Genomic DNA, 22,394 nt, shown 5'->3' with positions numbered 1-22,394 from the left:
AATCACCAAAGAATGTTGCTTTCTGTATGTATACCTATTCTTGTCTTTTTACAATAGTGAGATCATACAGTATTTGCTCTTTTGTGATTGATTGATTTATTTCACTAAGCCTAATGACCTCCAAGTTAATCCACGTTATAGTCTTTTTTGGGACTTCATCATTATTCTTTATGGTAGTTGTAGGCTTTTTATAGTTGTCCCTCAACAGGTTGAGGAAGTTCCCTTCTAGTCCTAGTTCCCTGAAAATTCTTGTCATGAATGGATGTTGAACTTTGTCAAATGCTTTTTCTGCATAAGCATGTGACATGGTGCATAATAAGCACTCAATGAAATTAATTCTCTTCCTCTCTAACTACTTTCCCTTCCTCTGCCTCCTACCTGTCACTTCCTCATTAGTAGGTTGGCCAGCATTGAGTAACATGGGAACAATCTCTCTTTTGGCTGGGGGCAGCTCCAGAACCTGCACCCTTGAACTTTGCTGAGATTTGTATTATGGTTGAAAATTTGAAAGGCTTAAAGTCTCAGACAGGTCTGACCAAATATTTGAACTGCCGACCTTTTGGTTAGCAGCTGAGCTCTTAACCACTGTGCCACCAAGGCTCTGACCCAAATATATAGCTACCTTGAAAAGTAAATTTTCAGCATTAACCTGTTCTCCTTCTATCTTCATCTGAAGCCTCCCCTTTCCCAGCCACCTAGAGGCACTATGTTCACCTGAGCCTGCCATCCTAGCAGTGCATGGTTTCTGGGTCATTGCCTCCTTGCACCTCTCCATTGAGTTTTAAGGTTAAACAAAAATAAAGTAAGAATCAAAGCGCTGATGGCCTATAGTGGATAAATGTCTTCACATTCCTGTATAAAATTTGTTTTTAGCAAAATAAATGATGACATTATGTTTTAATAAAGTACGGTACCTCTAAACGGTGAAATATCATATACCCCCCAAAAAGGAATTATATATCTATATTTATTAACATGGAAAATGTCCATGACCCACTGTTGAGTGAAAAGCAGGTAACAAGCATATATGGTTTGATCATATTTATACGTGTGTGTGTGTGTGTGTACACTGTTGTGTGCCCACTGAGTTGATTCTGACTCATAGTGACCCTATACGACAGAGTAGAACGTCCTCATAGGGTTTCCTAGGTTGTGATATACCCGTTGTCGTCGAGTCTATGCCAACTCATAGAGACCCTAAAGGACAGAGTAGAACTGCCGTATAGGGTTTCCAAGGAGGGACTGGTGGGTTTGAATTGCCAACCTTTTGGTGAGCAATCAAACTGTTAACCACTGCACCACCAGGGCTCCATACTTTAGATACTTTAGATAGTAGAGCATAATCCCAATAATTGTCCTTTGCACACACTCCTATTTGAATATTTAACATGCCATTGTGTTTTCTCTTGATGATGTCTGTCTACCCAACTAGATTTTAAACATCCCTGAAGGCAGAATCATCAGATTCTCAAAACCTGTAAACATATTAGCCTTACAAATCTAATAAATGAAAAAATAAAATACACCCAGTAAAAAGCCATGCAATATTTACAGCCCTCAAGCTATTACGAGCTTATCCAAAAACTAATTTTTCTATTGATTGCACATACTCAGAACTGAGTTATTTTTCACGCTAGGCGAAGCTTTGTCTTTCATTTTCATTTCTGAAGTTTGTATTTTCATCATCACTAGTAATGTCCTTCTGAATCATGTCCTGAATGTTTTCTGCAATACGTTTTTGTACGCTTTTAATCAAAGTGTCATATGCACCTTTCTTCCCATGAAATTGATACCAGTTACGGAGTAGTTGGACTTTTTGTTCAGCTGTATCTTGGGGATGGTTGTTTTTAATTTCATCTACTTTTGCTTCATTGATACCATTCCTTCGAACAAATTCTTTAACTTGGTTTATCGTCATTTGTTCAGCAATATAAGTGATATATTTACTCAAGTCAACATCTGAAAAATAGAAAACAGTCTCAGAAAATTTGTTTTTTCTAAAAGAAATTCCTATTACTACAGACCATCTTTATTTCTCCCCTTATAGTACTTAAGAATACAACTAAGTTCTAGAGATCTCAAGAGCTGACTGAGGGAAAAAAACAAAAACAAAAGCAACCCTGAGTTCTAATCCCAACTCCTGCTATGTCTCCAGTAATTTGCTGTATGACCTGAAAAAGATATACACCATCTTTTTATCTTCTTTTCTCATCTGTAAAATGATAGGGCTGGAAAAGATTGTTCCTAAGTTCCTTTATGAATCTGAGGATCAAAGACTCACAAATCTAAAAGTACGGGCAAAGGGCTTATGATCATCTTATCTGTGAATTGCAAGTCAAAAAACAGAACTGAATATGATCACGTATGTTGTTATAGAGCTTGGCTGCATCAATCATAATTGAGTCTACAATTCAGATTAACCTCTAAATCAGTTTAGGCAGGAGTTCTATTATGTACCTAAATTGTTGTGAAGAAAAATTCTCTTAAGCCTTAGAATATAGTGTCCCATTGCTACCTGATCTTTTCAAAAAAAATGTTTTACTGTGTTTTCAGTGAAGGTTTACACAGCACATTAGGTTCCCATTTGACAATTTCTGCACAAGTTGCTCAGTGACATTAGTTACATTTTTCACAATGTGTCAACATTCTCTTTAATTACATTATGGTTATTCCGTTTCCAGTGCTCTAGTTTCCCTGCCCCCTTATCTTCTCATATTTGCTTTAGAGTAATCGTTGACCTTTTGGTCTCATATAGATTATTTTTTAATAAAGCATTGTACTTTACAGGTAATATCCTTTATTTTGTGTGCCAATCTGTTATTTTACTAAAAGGTGACCTCAGGGAATAGTTTCGGTTCAAGGTTTAAAGAATATCTCAGGGCAATAGTCTCAGGGAGCCCGCCAGTCTCAACTGGTCTAAGTCTGGACTTTTTAAGAATTTGAGTTCTGTTCAGCGTTTTCTCTCCCATTCTATCTGGGTCCATCTATTGTGGCCTTGATCAGAATGGTTGGTAGTGGTAGCTGGGCACCATTTAGTTCTTCTGGTCTCAAAGTAGATGAGGCTGTGGCTTGTGTAAGTTATTAACCCTGTAGACTAATTTCTCTGAGACTTTGGTTTCCTTCTTTCTCTTTTGCTCTTAACAAGTAGAGACCAATAGTTGTATCTTAGATGGCTGCTTTAAGACCCTAGATGCTACTCAACTCACTAGGATGCAGAACATAAACTTTGTAGTGCCAATTGACTGAGTTGTCCCATAAGACTAAGGACTTCAGCCTTTAAACCTAGAAAAACCATTCTCGCAAGGTGTTTGGTTATGTCTGAGAAGTAACTGTGTCCTCTGTGAATATATATGTGTGCACACATATCTGTATGTATGCGTACATATAGCTATTTCTATCTGTGCGTACGTATGTATTCCCCCGTACCTATCTGGACACATATATGCTTATGCACCTACATCTGTGTCCATACACTCATTTCTGGTTATTGCTGGTATTGTTGCCAAATTATATATGTCATATTCTTTAGCACAAACATCCTTTTCTCTTGCGCACTTCTTAGTGGCATTTTACTTTGGTCAGGCTGTGCTCATTACACCCACATTCTGTGCTACTTTTCCCATCACCAAAAATAACAAGTATCTACAATCTAGAGAGTGGCTACCTGATTTATTGTAACTATGAATGATAGTTATAATTTAAAGAAATTCTCTGATAAACTCTCGATGATAAGTAGTAAGAACTGTAAGTTCAAGAAGTAGCAAGACTCCATAATATGTCACTGAAATGAGTAACATTATTTTACTTTAAAATTGGCCTATCACTCCTAAGGAAGCCATCGGTATGAAAATAAAATATGAAAAGCCTCACCTCTGCAAATCATTGGCTTCATTTCCTAGGGAGAGAAAAGGAAGGCAAGGAGAGAGATAAATAAAAATATATTTAGAACAGTCTAAAGATAATCTCCTAATTCTTCCTTATTTCAGAAGGAAGTAGAATCAGTTGCTTGGTGTATAAAATTAGGAAACTAGACTAAATGATTAACAGGGGGTCTTTTACCATTGAAATTCTAATTCTGAAAGGCTCCAGCCTTGCCAGAAACTAAGCAACGCTGGCTTACGTTTTACAAAGGCAAGGAACGTAAGAAATTCTTGAGAATAAGTCTCAAGATTATTTTTCACAGACACATGAAAATAAGCATAATAAACATAATCATTCTGAAAGTTACTTCACTGTAATTATCCTTATTTTTGACACCAGAAAATGGCTCAAATTGAAATTTTTATACCATATCGATTTAAAGAACATTAACTCCCACTGAGCCTGTCCCCAAATGCAAAAATCATTATTCAATTAAGTGGAACTTAATTCCCAGTGTATCTTTTTGCTTTTCGAAAACTTGATCCCATGTTGGAAAAAGTTGTGGCAAGAGATTAGGTCAACAGGTGGAGAGAGTTGAGCTGTGCTTTTATAATGAGCTTTAAGAACTATCTCCCGATACAGGCTTAGATATGGAATCCTAATACTGTCCAGGCCCTGCAAAGGGGTGACTCTGCAGGAGTCACACCAACAGGGAACACAGATGTTCGCAATGTCCTTTTTTAAACTCACACTGAGCATATTCTCACTTACCCCTTTTGTTGATTCTTATGTTATTTGTGTAGAAACTTACTAATAAATTAAGCACCATATCTTAATTCATTTTTGTTGCCCTTCTAACCTTTGTACACAAGTAGGTATACAATAAATGTTTGCTTAAAAAAATAGATAAAATCTGAATTACTACTGTTTTCTTTTTAAAGAAAGCTGATGCATGTTTCAACACTTACTGTAGGTTTAAAATACCCAGTGGTTTCTCTGTTGTGCTTTCTATATATCCACAACCCTGAAAGTTCAAAGAAATTTCTGTCAGACTCAAGTTATCAGCCTGGTAGGAAGCATATAAGAATACACTCTGACACTAAGAGAAATGTGAAAAGGAAGAAGGAGAAATTCATCGATGAAACTCAAAGTGGCCAAGCTCCACACAAGGCAGCACTGTCCTGATTTTGGAAATCCCATCCCGTGGGATCAAGAGTTCTAGCCAAAAAACAAACAAAAATAGTTGGAATCAAGTTGATTCGGACTCATGGTGATGCCATGTGTGTCAAGGTAGAACTGTATTCCATGGATTTTCAGTGGCTGATTTTTTGGAAGTAGACTGCCTGACCTTTCTTCTGAGGTGCTGAGGTGGCTCTGGGTGGACTTGAACCTCCCACCTTTTGGTTAGCAGTTGAACATGTTAACCATTTATACCACCCAGGTACTCCCAAGTGTTCCAGAGATACATCATATCTTAATTAGTTTTCCAATTACCACACACTGACTTAGCCTGAGTCTAGCTTTTGAGTTATCTCACGACTCTCACCATCCAACCCCCACCCTTACCAATGGAGTTGCATGGCATGGCTACGGCAGGGCACAGAAGCTTTAGGATATGGAAAGTTGACATCATCTTGTTGGGAAATGACATTTAATGTCCAGAAATTCAAGTACACACACTTAGAAAAAACTCAGGTATACATGCTCAGTGAGTGTATGTCTTGGAGCCAGTGCAAGATAGAAGACATGAACCTGTAAGTTTCTGAATACAATTATAGTTTAAACATTGAGCATGGATGTTTAGCTAAACAATCTCTAAACACAAGGGAACTTCTTTATGTTCAGCTAAACTGAAGAAACATTGACTTGTTCCAACAGAGATGGAAAACCTGGTTTCTTCAGAGTTACTGAGAGTTGGCCCTGCCCTTTGTTTTATGGGTGATTTAAAGAAATTTTGTAGAGTAATTATGATTATACCCAATTTTGGTCTACCTACTGACTTTACTAAGTAACCCTTACATACAATGTGTCACCACAGTATTTTAAGGTAAGGAGGATTAAGAATAAAAAGCACTGAATTTGGTCAAGGGAGAGGAGGCAGATAGAGGAACAGGTACATCAAAGTGTCCCTGCAATGCCTGCCCATGGAAGGCCCCTTGCTTCGTGTGTTCTCTTTATGCACAGGACAATCTCTGATTCTTGGCCAACTCTGCAGTTGCCTAGATGAAAACATCTTTGTTCACAGGGAAGATGGGAATACCAGTCATTGCTTCCAAACAGTTGCTCAGAAAGAATAGCTGAGGGATATTATCATCCATTCTTATCAGTTCTCAGGGGGGTGTTTGGTGACAGGAAATTAAAAATACAACAGAGCTACCTACCTGGTAGACTAACAAGTTGCCATCAAATAGATTCCAATTCATGGTGACCCTATGTGTGTCATAGTAGAACTGTGCTCCAAAGGATTTTCTTTCTTTCTTTTTCTTTTTTGAACCAATTTCTACATGTATAACTCAGTGACACTGATTATTTTCTTCATGTAGTACAACCATTATCACTATCCTTTTCCAAATTATCCCACCACCATTAATATAAACTCAATGCCCTCAAAATCTCTTCCTCTTCCTCCCAGCTAATAATAATCTTTCATTTCTGTACACTTGCTTATTTCATGTAAGTGAGATCATTCAATATTTGTCCTTTTGTGACTGACTTATTTCTCCCTAGGGTTTTCGAAGGCTAATTTTTTGGAAGTAGATTGCCAGGTCTTTCTTCCAAGGTCTGGGTGGACTCCAACTTCCAACCTTTTGGTTAGCAGTCCAGTGCATTAAACGTTTGCACTACCCAGGGACTCCATACCTACCTAATAGGAGCTTTGTTATAGGTAGGAGACAGAGAAATTCTTTTGAACAGCTACTTCCCATATTATTTCAAGGTACAGTTTGAACAAAGTAAGAACTTACCACAAATTATTGCAGCTACTGGGAGCAGCAGGAGACATAGTAACCACAGTAAGTTAGATTTAGAGTCTATGGATTAAAACATTGGACATTTCATATGAAAATAAGCAATCTTTAAGCAAAATACTCTCAGAAATAGTATCAAAAGGGATTGGCTTTTCTTTATATTTTACCTTGGGGATGGGAGAAAGGGGAATATAACTATAAAAAAAATAACCTTTTTCTTTGCATTTAGTGTTACTGGTTTGTGTGCATTTCTCAATGATTCCATGTTCACACCTAGAAAAAAATACAGAGGAAATACTAATTTCCTTGATTCCTTGATCATTTCAGTTGTGCCATTTTATTCATCTTTGTATCTCTGCCAAATCTCTTCCCTCAAATAGTCCTAGATTATCATCCAAAGCTGGTAAAAGTTAATAATATAATTTAGATATGTGGATCACAAATGTCTTCAGGCATCATAACCGACCCAAATCAATTTTTAAAAAGTAGCATAAAACAATAAAATGGCCAAACGATAGCCACTGTACATGATGCTGCTTAGGGAGGCTACCCAGCTGGCCTTCAGAGGTTGTCAGTTTTAACATCAAGTGGTGATTGGGAGACTCAAGAGGCTCATGTGGGATTGTCTTCAGACAGCCAAACACTGACAGTCAGAATGTCTGAGTTCACAGCCTGGCTTTGCCCCTTACCTAACTACCTGACCTTGGGCAAGTCACTTAACCTCTGTGAGCCTGTGTGCTCATAAATAAGAAGGAGATAATAATACTACTTACCTCAAATGGTTGTGGTGAGAAAAAATTAAAGATTATAAAGTAGTTAGAACAACTATTATTGTTATTGTTTTATTAAATTACCCCTGCACTTGCCCCACACCCTCCAATCCACATCTGTCCTTCCACCATGAGGCCCTCTCAGACATTCGGGGCTGGAAGGAAGAGACTAGGGTAGCTGCATATAACTTAACATTTTTCTAGCAAGAAGAGACATAAAGTATAATGTCTCTACTCTTTAAGCCTACTAGATGAACTCTTAGAAGTTTCTCAAAATGAATTTCAAGTTTTAAGAGAAGCAAATGAATAGTAATCCTAAACCTTTATATTCATACAAAATAATATCTTACAAAGCAAAAGCCACTTTCACAACACATATCACCCAATTTGATTTTCACAGAAATGTGGCAGATGGGACAAGTAATCTTATCTGTCCTATGAGTGAGTAAACTGAAGTTTGAGAGGTTAAGTGATCTGCCCAAACTCACCCACTTACTCAGCAGAAAAGTGAGCTGCACAATCAGGTTTTCTAACTTTGGATCAAAACCAGGCTCTTTAGGATGAAGTCCAAAGCCCTTTATGATCTGGTCTTGGCTCCTTCTCCAGTCTTCCTCCGTCTCTTTGCAGCTGCTGTTCCCTTGCCTGAAATGGGCTTTCCGTCTGTGTACACCTGCTAGTGCTCTTTTTTTCAAGACTCAAGCCATATGTCGTAGCTTCGCCCCCATTTCCCCAGACAGAGTTGAAAGGCTTTCCTGTATAATAAATAACGCTCTGGCACATGTCTCTTCTGATGCTTGCCACATGATGTTGACACATAATAACCATTGCTTTTCTTGACTCCCTTTACCTCTAGACTGAGACTCTTGGTGCCAGTAACGTGCCAATAAATAAATAATGTCGTGTGTTGATGTTTGAATAAACCAATGGTCATCTGTTTGCTTGGAGGCAAAGCAAGACTACAACCCAAATTCCTGACTCCCGGCCAGTGTTTCCTCTCTCTAGGGAGACATTATCTCTCAAGGTCTATCTAGTGTTTTAATCAGAGAAAGAGTAAAACTTACGTGATGCAAGGTGCACAGTGGTCACATGAAGAACTGCTACAAAAAAAGTCTTCTTTACATCTGCACTTGGTATTCTGGGTTCGGGTACAGTGTTTTTCCACTTCTAAGCCTGGAAAACCAGTTTGCAAACTATTAATTACAGAAGCTAGTTTTAAATGGACTATGAAAATGATGACCAGAGCTGAATGGATTTCGGATATCCACAGCTCATGTCAACAGTCATGCCCATCACACTTTTAGTAACACAACTAGTATTTAAATGCAATACAGGCAACCCTAAGTTGAAATGACCAGCAGTCATCTCAGAGTCTAAATGGACAGACAATCCAGCAACCAAGGCCAGCAATCATCTCACAGGGTTTTAAGTGGACAGACAATTCCACCTTTTGCCTAGATGGCTCCCCTGTTCCTCTAGTCTAGAGGCTGGCTGCCCAAACTGTGGTCCATGCACCAACAGTATTGACATCACCTAGGAGCTTGCTAGGAATGCAAAATGGCAGGTTCTGCCCTAGACCTGTTGAATCAGACCAGTGCCAAAGCCCTCACTTAGAGATTTTGATTTGTTTACAGTCAGGGTTGAAAAACATTGATTTAGAGCCTGATTAGGAACAAGAGACTTTTTTGTCCAGAGGCTTTTTCTCTGTCCATGTATCTTCAGGCTTCCACAATCTTTCTGGCCAAGAACAAGAGCCATCACACAAGCATCAGTCAAGAGAGAGAACAAATCATTTCTGCTGTTTTGACTGGACCCTATTCACAGGGTCCATATTCAGTCATTCTCCTATCTCTATGAAAATTGCTTAGATTTGTCCCATATAAATGGTTCTACATGGAGTATCATGACTGGTCTCTTTCGATTGCTTTTTAAGATACTTACCATGTCCTTCATCACAAAATCTACATCTGCGGCAGTAATCTAAATAATTTTCCATTTCTGTGTACTCTTGCCCTTCTTTGCAGTGTGTACAATTTGGGTTTCCTTCATTGACGCTGCAGTCAGCAGTTTTCCGTGTGCCTGTCCAAGAAAAGGAGGGCAAGTGTTTGAATGTGAGGTGCTCATGCAGGGATGACCATAAAACCTGCCAAAACAGAGGGAGTTAGGCTGTTGTTGTTGGGTTCTTTTGAGCTGATTCTGACTCATAGCGACTCCATATGACAGAGTAGAACTGCCCCTTAGGGTTCCCTAAGCTGTAATCTTTCCAGAAGCAGATCTCCAGGTCTTTCTCCTGGAGGTCTTTCTCTCGTTTGAACCACCAACCTTTCAGTTAGTAGCTGAGTGCTTAACTGTTGTGCCACCAAGGTTCTTTGGGAGTTAGGCTAGTGATATATAATTACAAGGGAAGAGAACTTGATTATTGTATAAATCATGTCAAGAGACAAAAAATCTCCCAAGACAAAGTTAAGAGTGACTGAAGGAATCTGCCTGCCGAAATAGAATGCATAACAATAATCTGTTTCTGTCAAGTCAATTCCAACTCATAGCGACCCCATGTGTTACAGAGTAGAACTCTTCCAGAGGGTTTTCTTGTCTGTAATCTTTATGGAAGGATCCCTGGTGGTGCAGGGGTTAAAGTGCTTGGCTGCTAGCTGAAAGTTCAGCAGTTCGAACCCACCAGCTGCTCCAAAGGAGAAAGATGTGGCAGTCTGCTTCCATAAAGATTACAGCCTTGGAAAACCTATGGGGCAGTTCTACTCTGTCCATGGTCTCTGGCCATGGGTTTCGTTTGTTTTTTGGTTAATCCTTATGGAAGCAGGTTGCCAAGTCTTTCTTCCTCAGCAGAGCATGAAGAAGAAAAGTACAGAAAATATAAAGGGAAATCTAAGAGAAAAGCACTAAAAGTGACTCTAATTATTAGTGGCATAACTAATTTAAAAAAAAAAAAAAGGCAAAATCTAATCAGTTGCACTCCCATCTGGGTGAGTTTGAACCGTCAACCTTTCACTTAGTAGTAGAGTACAAACCATTTGTGCCACCCAGGAAACTTGATTAACAATGTTGTTCTTGTTAGTTGCCTAGAATCGATTCCAACTCATGGCAACCTGCTGACCAACATGTTGTTGTTGGGTGCCATCGAGTCGATTCCAACTCATAGCAACCCATGTGACAAAATAGAACTGGCCCATAGGGTTTTCTTGGCTGTAATCTTTATGGAAGCAGATTGCCAGGTCTTTCTCCCATGGAGCTCCTGGGTGGGTTCAAACCACTAACCTTTTGGTTAAAAGCCTAGCACTTAACTGTTGGACCACAAGGATTAACAATGGGAGCATATAAAAAAAGGAGCGTTAGAATGGCCAAGTGACCAGGGCAATGCTTTGACTGATTAACTTTTTGAGAGGTTAGGGTGCAGTGTTTGATATGTACGTACTCATGGCGGTGATGGCTGCCACTGTCCACTGAGATGACCTAACTAATTCACCTTGCTTTGATTTCTCATTTTACTTTCCAAAGTCTGCAAATATTGATAAGAAATAGTGTACTGTAAGGTAAAGAGCATGTTTTAAAGACTTTGATCAATTCCTTAGTAGCTGTAAGATCTCTAACAAAGTGCTTAACCTCTCTAAGTCTAATTTTCTTCATCCCCATGATGGGGATAATAATACTTGTTTTACATTGCTGTCAGAACTGCACAGGGCCTGTCCCCTAGTAAGCAATCACAGTTACCCTTCATTTCCCCCTTCCTTCTATTCCTTTTCCATCAAGGGGCACAGTAAGTTTTGATAGGCAAACCTGAACATATTTATCTAATATAATGCAAAATTTATAAAATATAGCTAGTGGAGCCAGTATGGCACCCTAGACAGACACATCATGCTGTCCCTCTGCAGCGAAGACCTGAAAAACTAAGTAAAACAGATACAAACATCAACCCTGGAACCCTAAGTATCAAATGAAGGGATAAAGAACTAGATCCAACACCAAATGGAAGAAGAAACTGAACAAAAACAGAGAATGAGGAGAGATATGGAGTGGAGGTCAACAGCCAACTACATGGCACAGCTTCACCATCTTGGAGCACAGCCAGAAATGACCTCAGACACAGAGTATGGGAGAGCAACTCTATGGAGCTCCCAACAAGAGCTAGGGCACCCACCCTGTACGCCACACCCCCCTTCCTATTGGCCCTTGCAGTGCCACCACAGCTAGAGCATCCTTGGATTAGGCCCGCCACTGCACTGGACTCACACTGCCCCTCCCCTCCTGCCACTCAACCATTTCCCATCTGACACCCCTGCCTCTCTGGTGAGGGGATGTGAATGCTTCCACACCGCTGGACCAACACCAGGAGGCAGACAGTGCCAGTGCAGTCTGCCCTCAGCCACCTTGACAAACTAGTGTACAGTGAATTGGGCTTGCCCTGCCTGCTGCTGCCCTGCCCACCTAAACAAGGTGGTGAGAGCTATTGTGCCCACAGATGAGCAAGTAGAACGCACACCCAGCCTGCCAACCCTGACAAACCAAAACAAAACAAAGAAGCAGGACGAATCAAACATACAATCCATAAATACAGAAAAAAGTACCTTAATGTCTTGAAGACAGCAGACAATATCAAAGCATATAAAAAAGCAGGACAAAATGGCTCCAGCAAGTGACCAAAATAAAGAAACAGATGACCTTCCAGTAAAAGAAAAGGCAGTGGAACTACCTGATACAGAATTCAAAAGACTAATATTTAGGGCTGTCCAAGAGATTAGGAAAGAGATCAAGGAGAACATAGACAAAACCAAGGAAAAAAATAGACAAAATTATGGAAAACAAAGATAAAGCCATCGAAAACATAGCCAAAATCAAGAATAACACAGACAAAACAACAGAATTCAGAAAAATATACAAGAACAAAATGTCAAAATAAATAATTAGAAATCATACAAAAATAGAAACCAGAAATCCAAAAGATAAACACCAAAATTTAAGAAATGAACAACTCAACAGAAGGTTTTAGGAGCAAATTTGAAACAATGGAAGACAGAATCAGGGAGATTGAAGACAAAACCATGAACACCACTTTGAGGAAACATCAAAGAAAAGAATGAAGAAAAACCTAACAATTACGTGGGACACAGTCAAGAGCAAAAATTTGCACATGATCGGAGTTCCAGAATAGAGGGAAAAAATGGAAAACAGAGAAGATTGTTAAAGATTTGCTGGCAAAAACTTCCCAAGTATCATGAAAGAAGAAAAGCTGACCATCCAAGAAATTCAACGAACCCCATACAGGATAGACTCCAAAAGAAAGTCACCAAGACATATCATAATCACACTTGCCAAAACCAATGAAAGAGTCCTGATATCAGTTTGAGAAAAACGAAAAGTCACTTACAAAGGGGAAACAATAAGTCTAAGCTCTGCTTACTTGGCAGAAACTATAAAGGAAGAAGGCAATGGGATGATATATATAAAACCTTTAAAGAAAAAAACTGCCAACCAAGAATAATGTATACTGCAAAACTCTCAAATATGATGGTGAAATTAGGACATTTCCAGATAAACAGAAATTAAGGGAATTCATAAAAATCAAATCAAATTTACAAGAAATATTAAAGGAAGTCCTTTGGTTAGAGACCAACAACATCAAACAACTGGAGTCTAGGACACATGACAGCATCAGCCAGATACCAACCTAGGTAAAGAACTCTCAATAATAAAACAAAGCTAAAAGACTTAAAACAGGGAGACAGAGATATCAATCTGTAAATGAAGACAATGTCAAAACAATAAAAGGGGGAATAAATGGTGTAGGTATAGAACTTTCAAATGGAAAGGAAGTCAAAGTAATACCAAGTTAATAAAAGACTGGTTCAAATTTAGGAAGATATGTGTAAATTTCAAGGTAACCACAAAACCTACTCATAAGAAGAAAAACATAAAGTCTAAGTAAACACAAATCTATAAAAATGAAAAAAGAAAGAAAAAAAAATCCAGAAACAAAAGAGACTCAGCACAGGAGAGTAAGGGGAACAAAAAAACATCAGCACCGCACACACAAACATAAAATGATACAACAATATGACAGTAATAAACTCATACCTATCTGTCTTAGGCTGGGTTCTCTAGAGAAGCAAAACTAGTAAAGCATATAAATATATATAGAGAGAGATGTATATCAAGGAAATGGCTCACGCAGTTGTAGAGGCTGGAATGTCCCAAGTCCGTGGGTCAGGACAGAGGCTTCTCCTGATTCACAAAGCCGCAGGGGCTGGTGAACCCAAGATTGGCAGGTCACAGAGCAGGTTTCTTGCTCACAAGCTGTAAAGATCGATAAACCCCAAGACAGGCAGGCAAGACCACAGGTAAGCTGCTTGCTCAAGTCCCAAGAATCGGAGGTCAGACGAACAGGAGCCAGCTGCAGGATCCAGCATGAGCAAAAAGCCCCCGAGCCTTTCCAGAATGTCCACTTGTATTCAATGCAGGCCACACACCCAAGCAAACTCCCTTTCAACTGACTGGCTACTCACAGCAGATCCCATCATGGGAGTGATCACATATCAGATCTCAACATGGAAGTGATCACAACATTACACAACTACCAAAACACTGAGAATCATGGCCCAGCCAAGTTGACTCACAATCTTAACCATCATACTATCGATAATCACACTGAATGTAAATGGCTTAAATGTGCCTGTAAAGAGATATCGAAAAAATACAAAGCATCTACTCTGATCACAGTGCCATAAAAGTAGAAATCAATAACAGGAAGACCAAGGAAAAAAAATCAAATACAAGGAAACTGAATAACACCTTACTTAAAAAACAACTGAGTAATAGAAGAAATCAAAGAAGGAATCAAAAAATTCTTAGAATCAAATGAGAATGAAATCACATCATACCAAAACCACTGAGACACACAGCAAAGGCAGTGCTCAGAGGTCAATTTATAGCAATAAACACACACATTAAAAAAGAAGAATGGGCCAAAATCCAAACATTATCCCCATAACTTGAACAAATAGAAAGGGAAAAGCAAAAGAAGTCCACAGCCATCAGAAGAAAGGAAATAATAAAGCTTAGAGCAGAAATAAATGAAATAAAAACCAAAACCAAAACCCACTGCTGTCTAGTCAATTCCGACTCCTAGCGACCAGACAGAACAGGATAGAATTGCCCCAAAGAGTTTCCAAGGAGTGGTTGGTGGATTCGAACTGCTGACATTTTGGCTAGCAGCTGAGCTCTTAACCACCATGCCACCAGGGCTCTGAATGAAATAGAGAACAGAAAAACAATAGAAAGATCAACAAGACCAAAAATTGGTTTTTTGAAAAGATTAACAAAACCAACAAACCACTGGCCAAACTGAGAAAAGAAAAACAAGAGAGAAAGCAAATAACCCACGTAAGAAATGACATGAGGGACATTACAACAGACCCAACTGAAATAAAAAGGATCATAACAGAATACTATGAAAAATTATACTCTAACATATTTGTGAACATGGAGGAAATGGGCAAATTTCTAGAAACATACTACTTACCTAAACTAACATAAAAAATCTGAACAGACTATCTAAACAAAGAAGATATTGAAGAGGGAATTAAAAAACTCCCAAGAAAAAAAGCCCTGGCCCAAACGGCTTCACTGGAGAATTCTATCAAACATTCAGAGAAGAGCTCACACCAGTACTACTCAAACTATTTCAGAACTTAGAAAAGGAAGGAATAATCCCAAATTCATTCTATCAAACCTCATAACCCTGATACCAAAGCCAGGCAAAGACACCACAAAAAAAGAAAATTATAGACCAATATCTCTCATGAGTATAGATGCAAAAATTCTCAACAAAATTCTAGCCAATAGAATTCAGCATCATATCAAAAAAATAATACACCACAACCAAGTGGGATTCATAACAGATATGCACGGATGGTTCAGCGTTAGAAAATCAATCAATGTATTCCACCACATAAATAAAACAAAAGAACCACATGACCATCTCAATTGATGCAGAAAAGGGCATTTGATAAAGTCCAACACACATTTCTGATAAAAACTCTCAATAAAATATGAATAGAAGGGAAATTCCTTAACATAATAAAGGGCATCTATAAAAAAACAACTGTCAACATCATTCTTGATGGAGAGAGACTGAAAGCATTCCCCATGAGAATGGGAACCAGACAAGGATGCCCTTTATCACCGCTCCTATTTAACATTGTACTGGAAGTCTTAGCTAGAGCAATAAGGCAAGAAAAACAAATAAAGGGCATCCAAATTGGAAAGGAGAAGTAAAACTATCCCTAGTTGCAGATGATATCCTATTCATACAGAACTCTAAAGATTCCACAAGAAAACTACTGGAACTAATAGAAAGATTCAGCAGAGTAGCAAGATACAATATCTACATACAAAAATCAGTTGGATTCCTATACACCAACAAAGAGAACTTCAAAAAGGAAATCAGGAAAAAAAAAAAAAACATTTATAATAGCCACTAAAAAGATAAAGGGACCCTGGTGGTGCAGCCATTAAGCATTTGTTGCTAACCAAAAGGTCAGCAGTTTGGATCCACCAGCTGCTCCTTGGAGACTCTATGGGGTGATTCTACTCTGTCCTATAGGGTCACTGCGAGTTGGAATTAACTTGACGGCAACACGTTTGGTTTTTGGTAAAAAGATACAATACTTAGGAATAAATCTAACCAGGGACATAAAAGACCTATACAAAGAAAACTACAAAACACTATTTCATGAAGCCAAAAGACACCACACAAATGGAAAAACACACCATGCTCATGGATAGGAAACTCAGTGTTGTGAAAATGTCCATCCTAAACAAAGAGATCTACAGATATGATGCAATCCTGATCCAAATACCAACAGCATTCTTTATCGAGATGGAAAAACTAATCGCCAACCTTATACTGAAAGGAAAGAGGCCCCGGTATCAAAGCATGATTGAAAAAGAACAAGGTAGGAGACCTCACACTACCTGATCTCAGAACCTACTATACAGCCACAGTAGTCAAAACAGCCTGCTATTGGTACAAGGACAGACACATAGACCAATGGAACAGAATTGAGAACCCTGACATAAACCCATCCAGCTATGGTCAGCTGATCTTTGACAAAGGACCAAAATCCTTTAAATGGGGGAAAAGACAATCTTTTTAACAAACGGTGCTGGCAAAACTGGATGTCCATCTGTAAAAAAAATGAATCAGGCCCATACCTCACACCATACACAAAAACTAACTCCAAATGGATCAAAGAGCTAAATATAAAACCTAAAACGATAAAGATCATGGACAAAAAATTAGGGGCCCTAATACATGGCATAAATTCAATATAAACCATAACTAACAATACACAAACACCAGAAGATAAACTAGATAACTGGGAGCACCTGAAAATTAAACACTTATGCTCATCAGAAGACTTCACCAAAAAAGTAAAAAGAGACCTACAGACTGGGAAAAAAAATTTGGCTCTGACATATCTGACAAGGGTCTAATCTCTAAAATCTATAGAATACTTCAACACCCAATAACAAAAAGACAAATAATCCAGTTAAAAAATGGGCAAAGAATATGAACAGACACTTCACCAAAGAAGACATTCAAGCAGCTAACAGACACATGAGGAAAACTCATGATCATCAGCCATTAGACAAATGCAGATCAAAACTACAATGAGATACCATCTCACCTGACATTACTGACACTAGTCAAAAAAACAGAAATAAACAAACGTTGGAGGGGTTGTGGGGAGATTGCAACTCTTATGCACTGCCAGTGGGAGTATAAAATGGTACAAACACTATGAAAACGATATGGCACTTTCTTAAAAAGCCAGAAAAGAAATACCATACGATCCAGCAATCCCACTCCTAGGAGCATATCCTAGCGAAATAAGAGCCGTCACATGAATAGACATATGCACACCTTGTACACTGCAGTGTTATTCACACAGCAAAAAGATGGAAACAACTTAAGTGCCCATTAACAGATAAATGGATAAACAAATTATGGTACATATACACAATGGAATACTATCAATGATAAAGAACAATGATGAATCCACAAAACATCTCACAACATAGATGAATCTGGAGGGCATTATGTTGAGTGAAATAAGTCAATCACAAAAGGACAAATATTGTATGAGACCACTATTATAAAAACTTAAGGTTTAAACACAGAAAAAAAGAATCTTTGATGGTTATAAGGGAGGGAAGGGTGGGGAGGGGCAATCACTAACCAGATAGATCAGTGGTAACTTTGGTGAAGGGAAAGACAACACACAATATAGGGGAAGTCAGCACAACTTGACCAAGGCAAAGCCATAGAAGCTTCTTAGACACATCCAAACACCTTGAGAGACTGAGTTACTGGGACTGAAGGCTGGAGACCAGGGTCTTGGGGGACATCTAGGTCAAATGACATACAATAGTTTATTAAGAAAATCTTCTACATCCTCCTTTTATGAGTAGCGCCTGGGGTCTTAAAAGCTTGTGAGCAGCCATCTAAAATACATCCATTGGTCCCATCACATTCAGAGCAAAGGAGAATGAAGGAAATCAAAGAGCCAAGGAAAATATAAGTCCAAAGGGCTAATGGACCACATGAACCACAGCCTCCACCAGTCTGAGCCCAGAAGAAATAGAAGGTACCCGGCTACCACTACCGACTGCTCTGACAGGAAGCACAATAGAGGGCCCCGGACAGAGTGCGAGAAAAATTAGAACAAAATTCAAATTCACAAAAAAGTACCAGACTTACTGGTCTGAGGGAGACTACAGGAACCTTCGAGACTATGAGCCCCAGACACCCTGCTAACTCAGAACTGAAGCCACTCCCAACGTTCACCTTTCACCCAAAGATTAGAAAGACCTATAAAACAAACAATAACACACATGAGTAAAGTGCTTCTTAGTTCAGTTAAGTATACGAGACCTAATGGGCAACACTTGCCCGAAAGCAAAGAAGACTAGGCAGGAAGGGACAGGAAACCTGGACAAATGGACACAGGGAACCGGGGTGTGAAGGGAAAGGGAGAGAGTGCTGACACATTGCAGGGATTGCAACTAATGTCCCAAAACAATTTGTGTGTAAATTTTTGAATGAGAAACTAATTTGTGCTGTAAAGTTTCACCTAAAACACAATTTTAAAAGATGTATAAAATTTGTTAACTTAATACAATTTTAAATAATATTCACATTTGCTTTCATTTAATTTAAAAATAAAGTGGGTCAGTGTATTGCTATTACTAAGCATTGTGCAACATTTTCTTCTGGAAAATTCATTTTTTTTAACTTTCTAAGAGCTTGAGATAGAGGAGGAAATAAGACAAAGCCTTGGTTCTCAAGGAATTAACCTTCTTGAGCTACGGGCAGACAATAAAGGCAGGCAATGCATGAATAAACATATAATACCAGGTTCTGGTAAGTGCTGTGGGGATCATCAGATTAAGGCAAACGAGGAGAGAATGAAGAAGAAAATATAACCGGAAATCTAAGAGAAAAGCATTAGAAGTGACTAATTATTAGTACCATAACTAATTAAAAAAATAGGCAAAAATCAGTTCCACTCCTATATACATCTAATACAGTTTATGCTGTCTTTTTAAGGTACATGACTTTTAAAAAAAATTAGCATTCTTTTTGATAAAGCAAAATATTTACTGCATAAGCAAATTATTAAATTTAACATTATATTTTAGAAAACAAAAACAAGTCTGTCAGCTGAAAAAAAAAAGCTAATGGTGGATACCATGAACCAAATTCAAATATGGTGTATCAGAGCTATATAACATTATAACAGTATTTTAAAGAAAACCCAGCCAAAGTACAATTTTATTTTATTGCTGGTGAAGTCATATGGTATCTAAATGAACTGGCCTGTTTAATGAACTAACATGTGGAATGTGTCTAGCACGGTGCCTCCCGGCATAAGAGGGATACAGTAACTCACAGGTTCTTTCTTTTCTCCAAAGTATAAAACCTAAATTTATAAAAATATAAATAATGAGTGGTTGTTTTCTTAAAAATGAGATTTTAAGGTAATTTTCTTCTGAGTATAATAGTAACATATGTTCAATGTAGAAAATGTGGCAAAGGCAGGAAAGTATAAAAAGCACTATATATCAACTATTCTGAGATACTATTATAATTTTGGTGTATTCCTGGCCTATAAAAACATAAACATACATGTATACATGTGAGTGTATGTGTGTATGTAATATGTTTGTGATATACCATAAATAGTAAAAAATCTACTATCCGACTATTTTGTGCATTAACGACGTACATTTGCAGTAATGAACACCGAGGTGCGAAGCGACAGTAATGCTGGCTTTGACGGTTAAGGTTATGTGTCAGCTTGGCTGAGCCTTGATTCTCAGTGGTTTGGCAGTTATGTAATGATGTAACTTGGCAATTATGTAATGATGTAATTTGGCAGTTATGTAATGATATAGTTACCTTCCATTTTGTGATCTGATGTGGTCATCCTTCATTTTCAAATAACACCGATTTCACATAACAACCTGGTCTTTGGAACCTAACTGTGTTGATAAGTAAGGAGACGGTGTAAAGGTTTTCTTTTGTTATTTTACTGAGCTCATACCAAGTAGGGTAGATCCTAAACCTAATCACTTCTGAATTATAAAAAGAGAAGAATAGACACAGAGATACACAGAGGGGGAAGATGCCATACGAAGATGGACACAAATGGTAGGTGCATCTACAAGCCAAGGAACACCAAGGATTGCTGGTAGCTACTAGAATCTGAAATAAACAAAGAAGAACCTCCCCCTTCCCCATACCCTAAATTAGTATTTCTAGCCTCTGGAACTGTGAGAAAATCAATTTAAAGCCATCCACTTATAGCATTTTGTTGTTGTTGTTACAGCATCACTAGTTAACAAAGATATTTATCAATCCTGTTATGTACAACAGTTATTAGAATTCCAGATTCTTTTTGCTTTAAGTTATACCTGCAATATATCACCTATAAATTCATTTATCTTCCTTCCTTCCTGCTTTCTTTCTTCCTTTTTTTTTATTGAACTTTAGATGAGGTGTACAAAACAAACTAGCTTCTCATCAAACAGTACATATATTGTTTTATGACCCAGGTTAACAACCCCATGATATGACAGTACGCTCCCGTCTTGACCTTGGGTTCCCTATTACCAGCTTTCCTGTCCCTTCCTGCCTTCTAGTCCTTGCCCCTGTGCTGGTGTGCCCGTTTAGTCTCATTTTGTCCTATGGGTCTGTCTAATCTCTGGCTAAGAGGTGAACCTCTGGAATGACTTCATTATTGGGCTAAAAGTGTGTCCAGGAGCCATACTCTTGGGGTTTCTCCAGTCTCTGTCAGGCCAGTAAGTCTGGTCTTTTTTTTTTGAGTTAGAATTTCGTTCTACATTTTTTTCCAGCTCTGTCCGGACCCGCTATTGTGATCCCTGTCAGAGCAGTCAGTGGTGGTACCTGGGCACCATCTAGTTGTACTGGACTCAGTCTGGTGGAGGCCATAGTAGTTGTGGTCCATTAGTCCTCTGGACTAATCTTTCCCTGTGTCTTTAGTTTTCTTCATTCTCCCTTGCTCCCAAAGGGGTGAGACCAGTGGAGTATCTTAGATGGCTGCTCACAGGCTTTTAAGACCCCAGATGCTACTCACCAAAGCGGAATGTAGAACATTTTCTTTATAAACTATGTCATGCCTGTTGAGCTAGATGTTCCCTGAGACCATGGTCCCCACAGACCTCAGCCCAGTAATTATGACCCTAAGGGAGTTTGGATTTGTCCACAGAGCTTCCATGACCTTACCCTGAACAAGTTGTGCTGTCTTCCCCAGTATTGTGTACTCTTACCCTTCACCAAAGTTACCGCGTATCTATAGTCTATTTAGTGTTTTTGCACCCCCAACCCTCCCCTCCCTCATAACCATCAAAGATTATTTCTTTTTGTGTGTAAACTTTTTCATGAGTTTTTATAGTAGCAGTCTCATACAATATTTGTCCTTTTGTGATTGACTTATTTCAGGCAGCATGATGCCCTCCAGATTCATCCATGTTGTGACATGCTTCACAGATTCATCATTGTTCTTTATTGTTGCATAATACTCCATTGTGTGTGTGTATCATAGTTTGTTTATCCATTCATCCGTTGATGGGTACCTAGGTTGTTTCCATCTTTTTGCTATTGTGAACAATGCTGCAATGAACATGGGTGTGTATATGTCTATTCGTGTGACAGCTCTTATTTCTCTAGGATATATTCCCAGGAGTGGGATTGCTGGATCATACGGTATTTCTATTTCTAGCTTTCTAAGGAAGTGCCATTTCGTTTTCCAAAATCATTGTATCATTTTGTTGCACCAGCAGTGCATAAGAGTTCCAATCTCCCCACAGCCTTTCCAACATTTGTTATTTCCAGTGTTTTTGGTTCGTGCCAGTAATGCCGGGGTGAGATGGTATCTCATTGTGGTTTTAATTTGCAATTCTCTAATGGCTAGCAATCATGAGCATTTCCTCATATGTCTTTAGCCACTTGAATGTCTTCTTTGGTGAAGTGTCTGTTCATTTTCTTTGCCCATTTTTTAATTGGATTATTTGTCTTTTTGTTGTAGAGGTGCTGGATTTTCTTGTAGCTTTTAAAGATTAGACCTTTGTTGGATTTGTAATAGCCAAAAGTTTTTTCCCAGTCTGTAGGTTCTCTTTTTACTCTTCTGGTGAAGTCTTTTGATGAGCATAAGTGTTTAATTTTTAGATGATCCCAGTTATCAAGCTTATCTTCTGGAGT

General features: G+C 38.5%; 1 protein-coding gene across 3 annotated transcripts in view; it reads right to left on the bottom strand.

Moving 5' to 3' along the window:
* Positions 1-1,205: 1,205 nt before the first annotated feature.
* The window catches only part of FAS (Fas cell surface death receptor), a 49,747-nt gene continuing 28,558 nt past the window's right edge, over positions 1,206-22,394 (bottom strand). The window contains exons 3-9 of one of the 3 annotated variants that reach the window (XM_023739854.1): positions 9,536-9,673; positions 8,659-8,767; positions 7,039-7,100; positions 6,825-6,890; positions 4,830-4,885; positions 3,871-3,895; positions 1,206-1,959 (exon numbers count right to left, since the gene is read on the bottom strand). In XM_023739854.1, coding sequence (XP_023595622.1) covers positions 1,634-1,959; positions 3,871-3,895; positions 4,830-4,885; positions 6,825-6,890; positions 7,039-7,100; positions 8,659-8,767; positions 9,536-9,673 — 782 coding nt within the window. In that variant the 3' untranslated portion in view covers positions 1,206-1,633. The remainder of the gene's footprint in view (positions 1,960-3,870; positions 3,896-4,829; positions 4,886-6,824; positions 6,891-7,038; positions 7,101-8,658; positions 8,768-9,535; positions 9,674-22,394) is intronic. The other 2 variants (XM_023739856.1, XM_023739857.1) reach the window with 2 other exon arrangements.

The sequence above is a fragment of the Trichechus manatus genome, unplaced genomic scaffold (assembly GCF_000243295.1).
Source record: "Trichechus manatus latirostris isolate Lorelei unplaced genomic scaffold, TriManLat1.0 scaffold00007, whole genome shotgun sequence".
Taxonomy (NCBI): Eukaryota; Metazoa; Chordata; class Mammalia; order Sirenia; family Trichechidae; genus Trichechus; species Trichechus manatus.
Note: the sequence above shows the minus strand (reverse complement) of the source record. Positions and strands in the feature narration are given on the sequence as shown.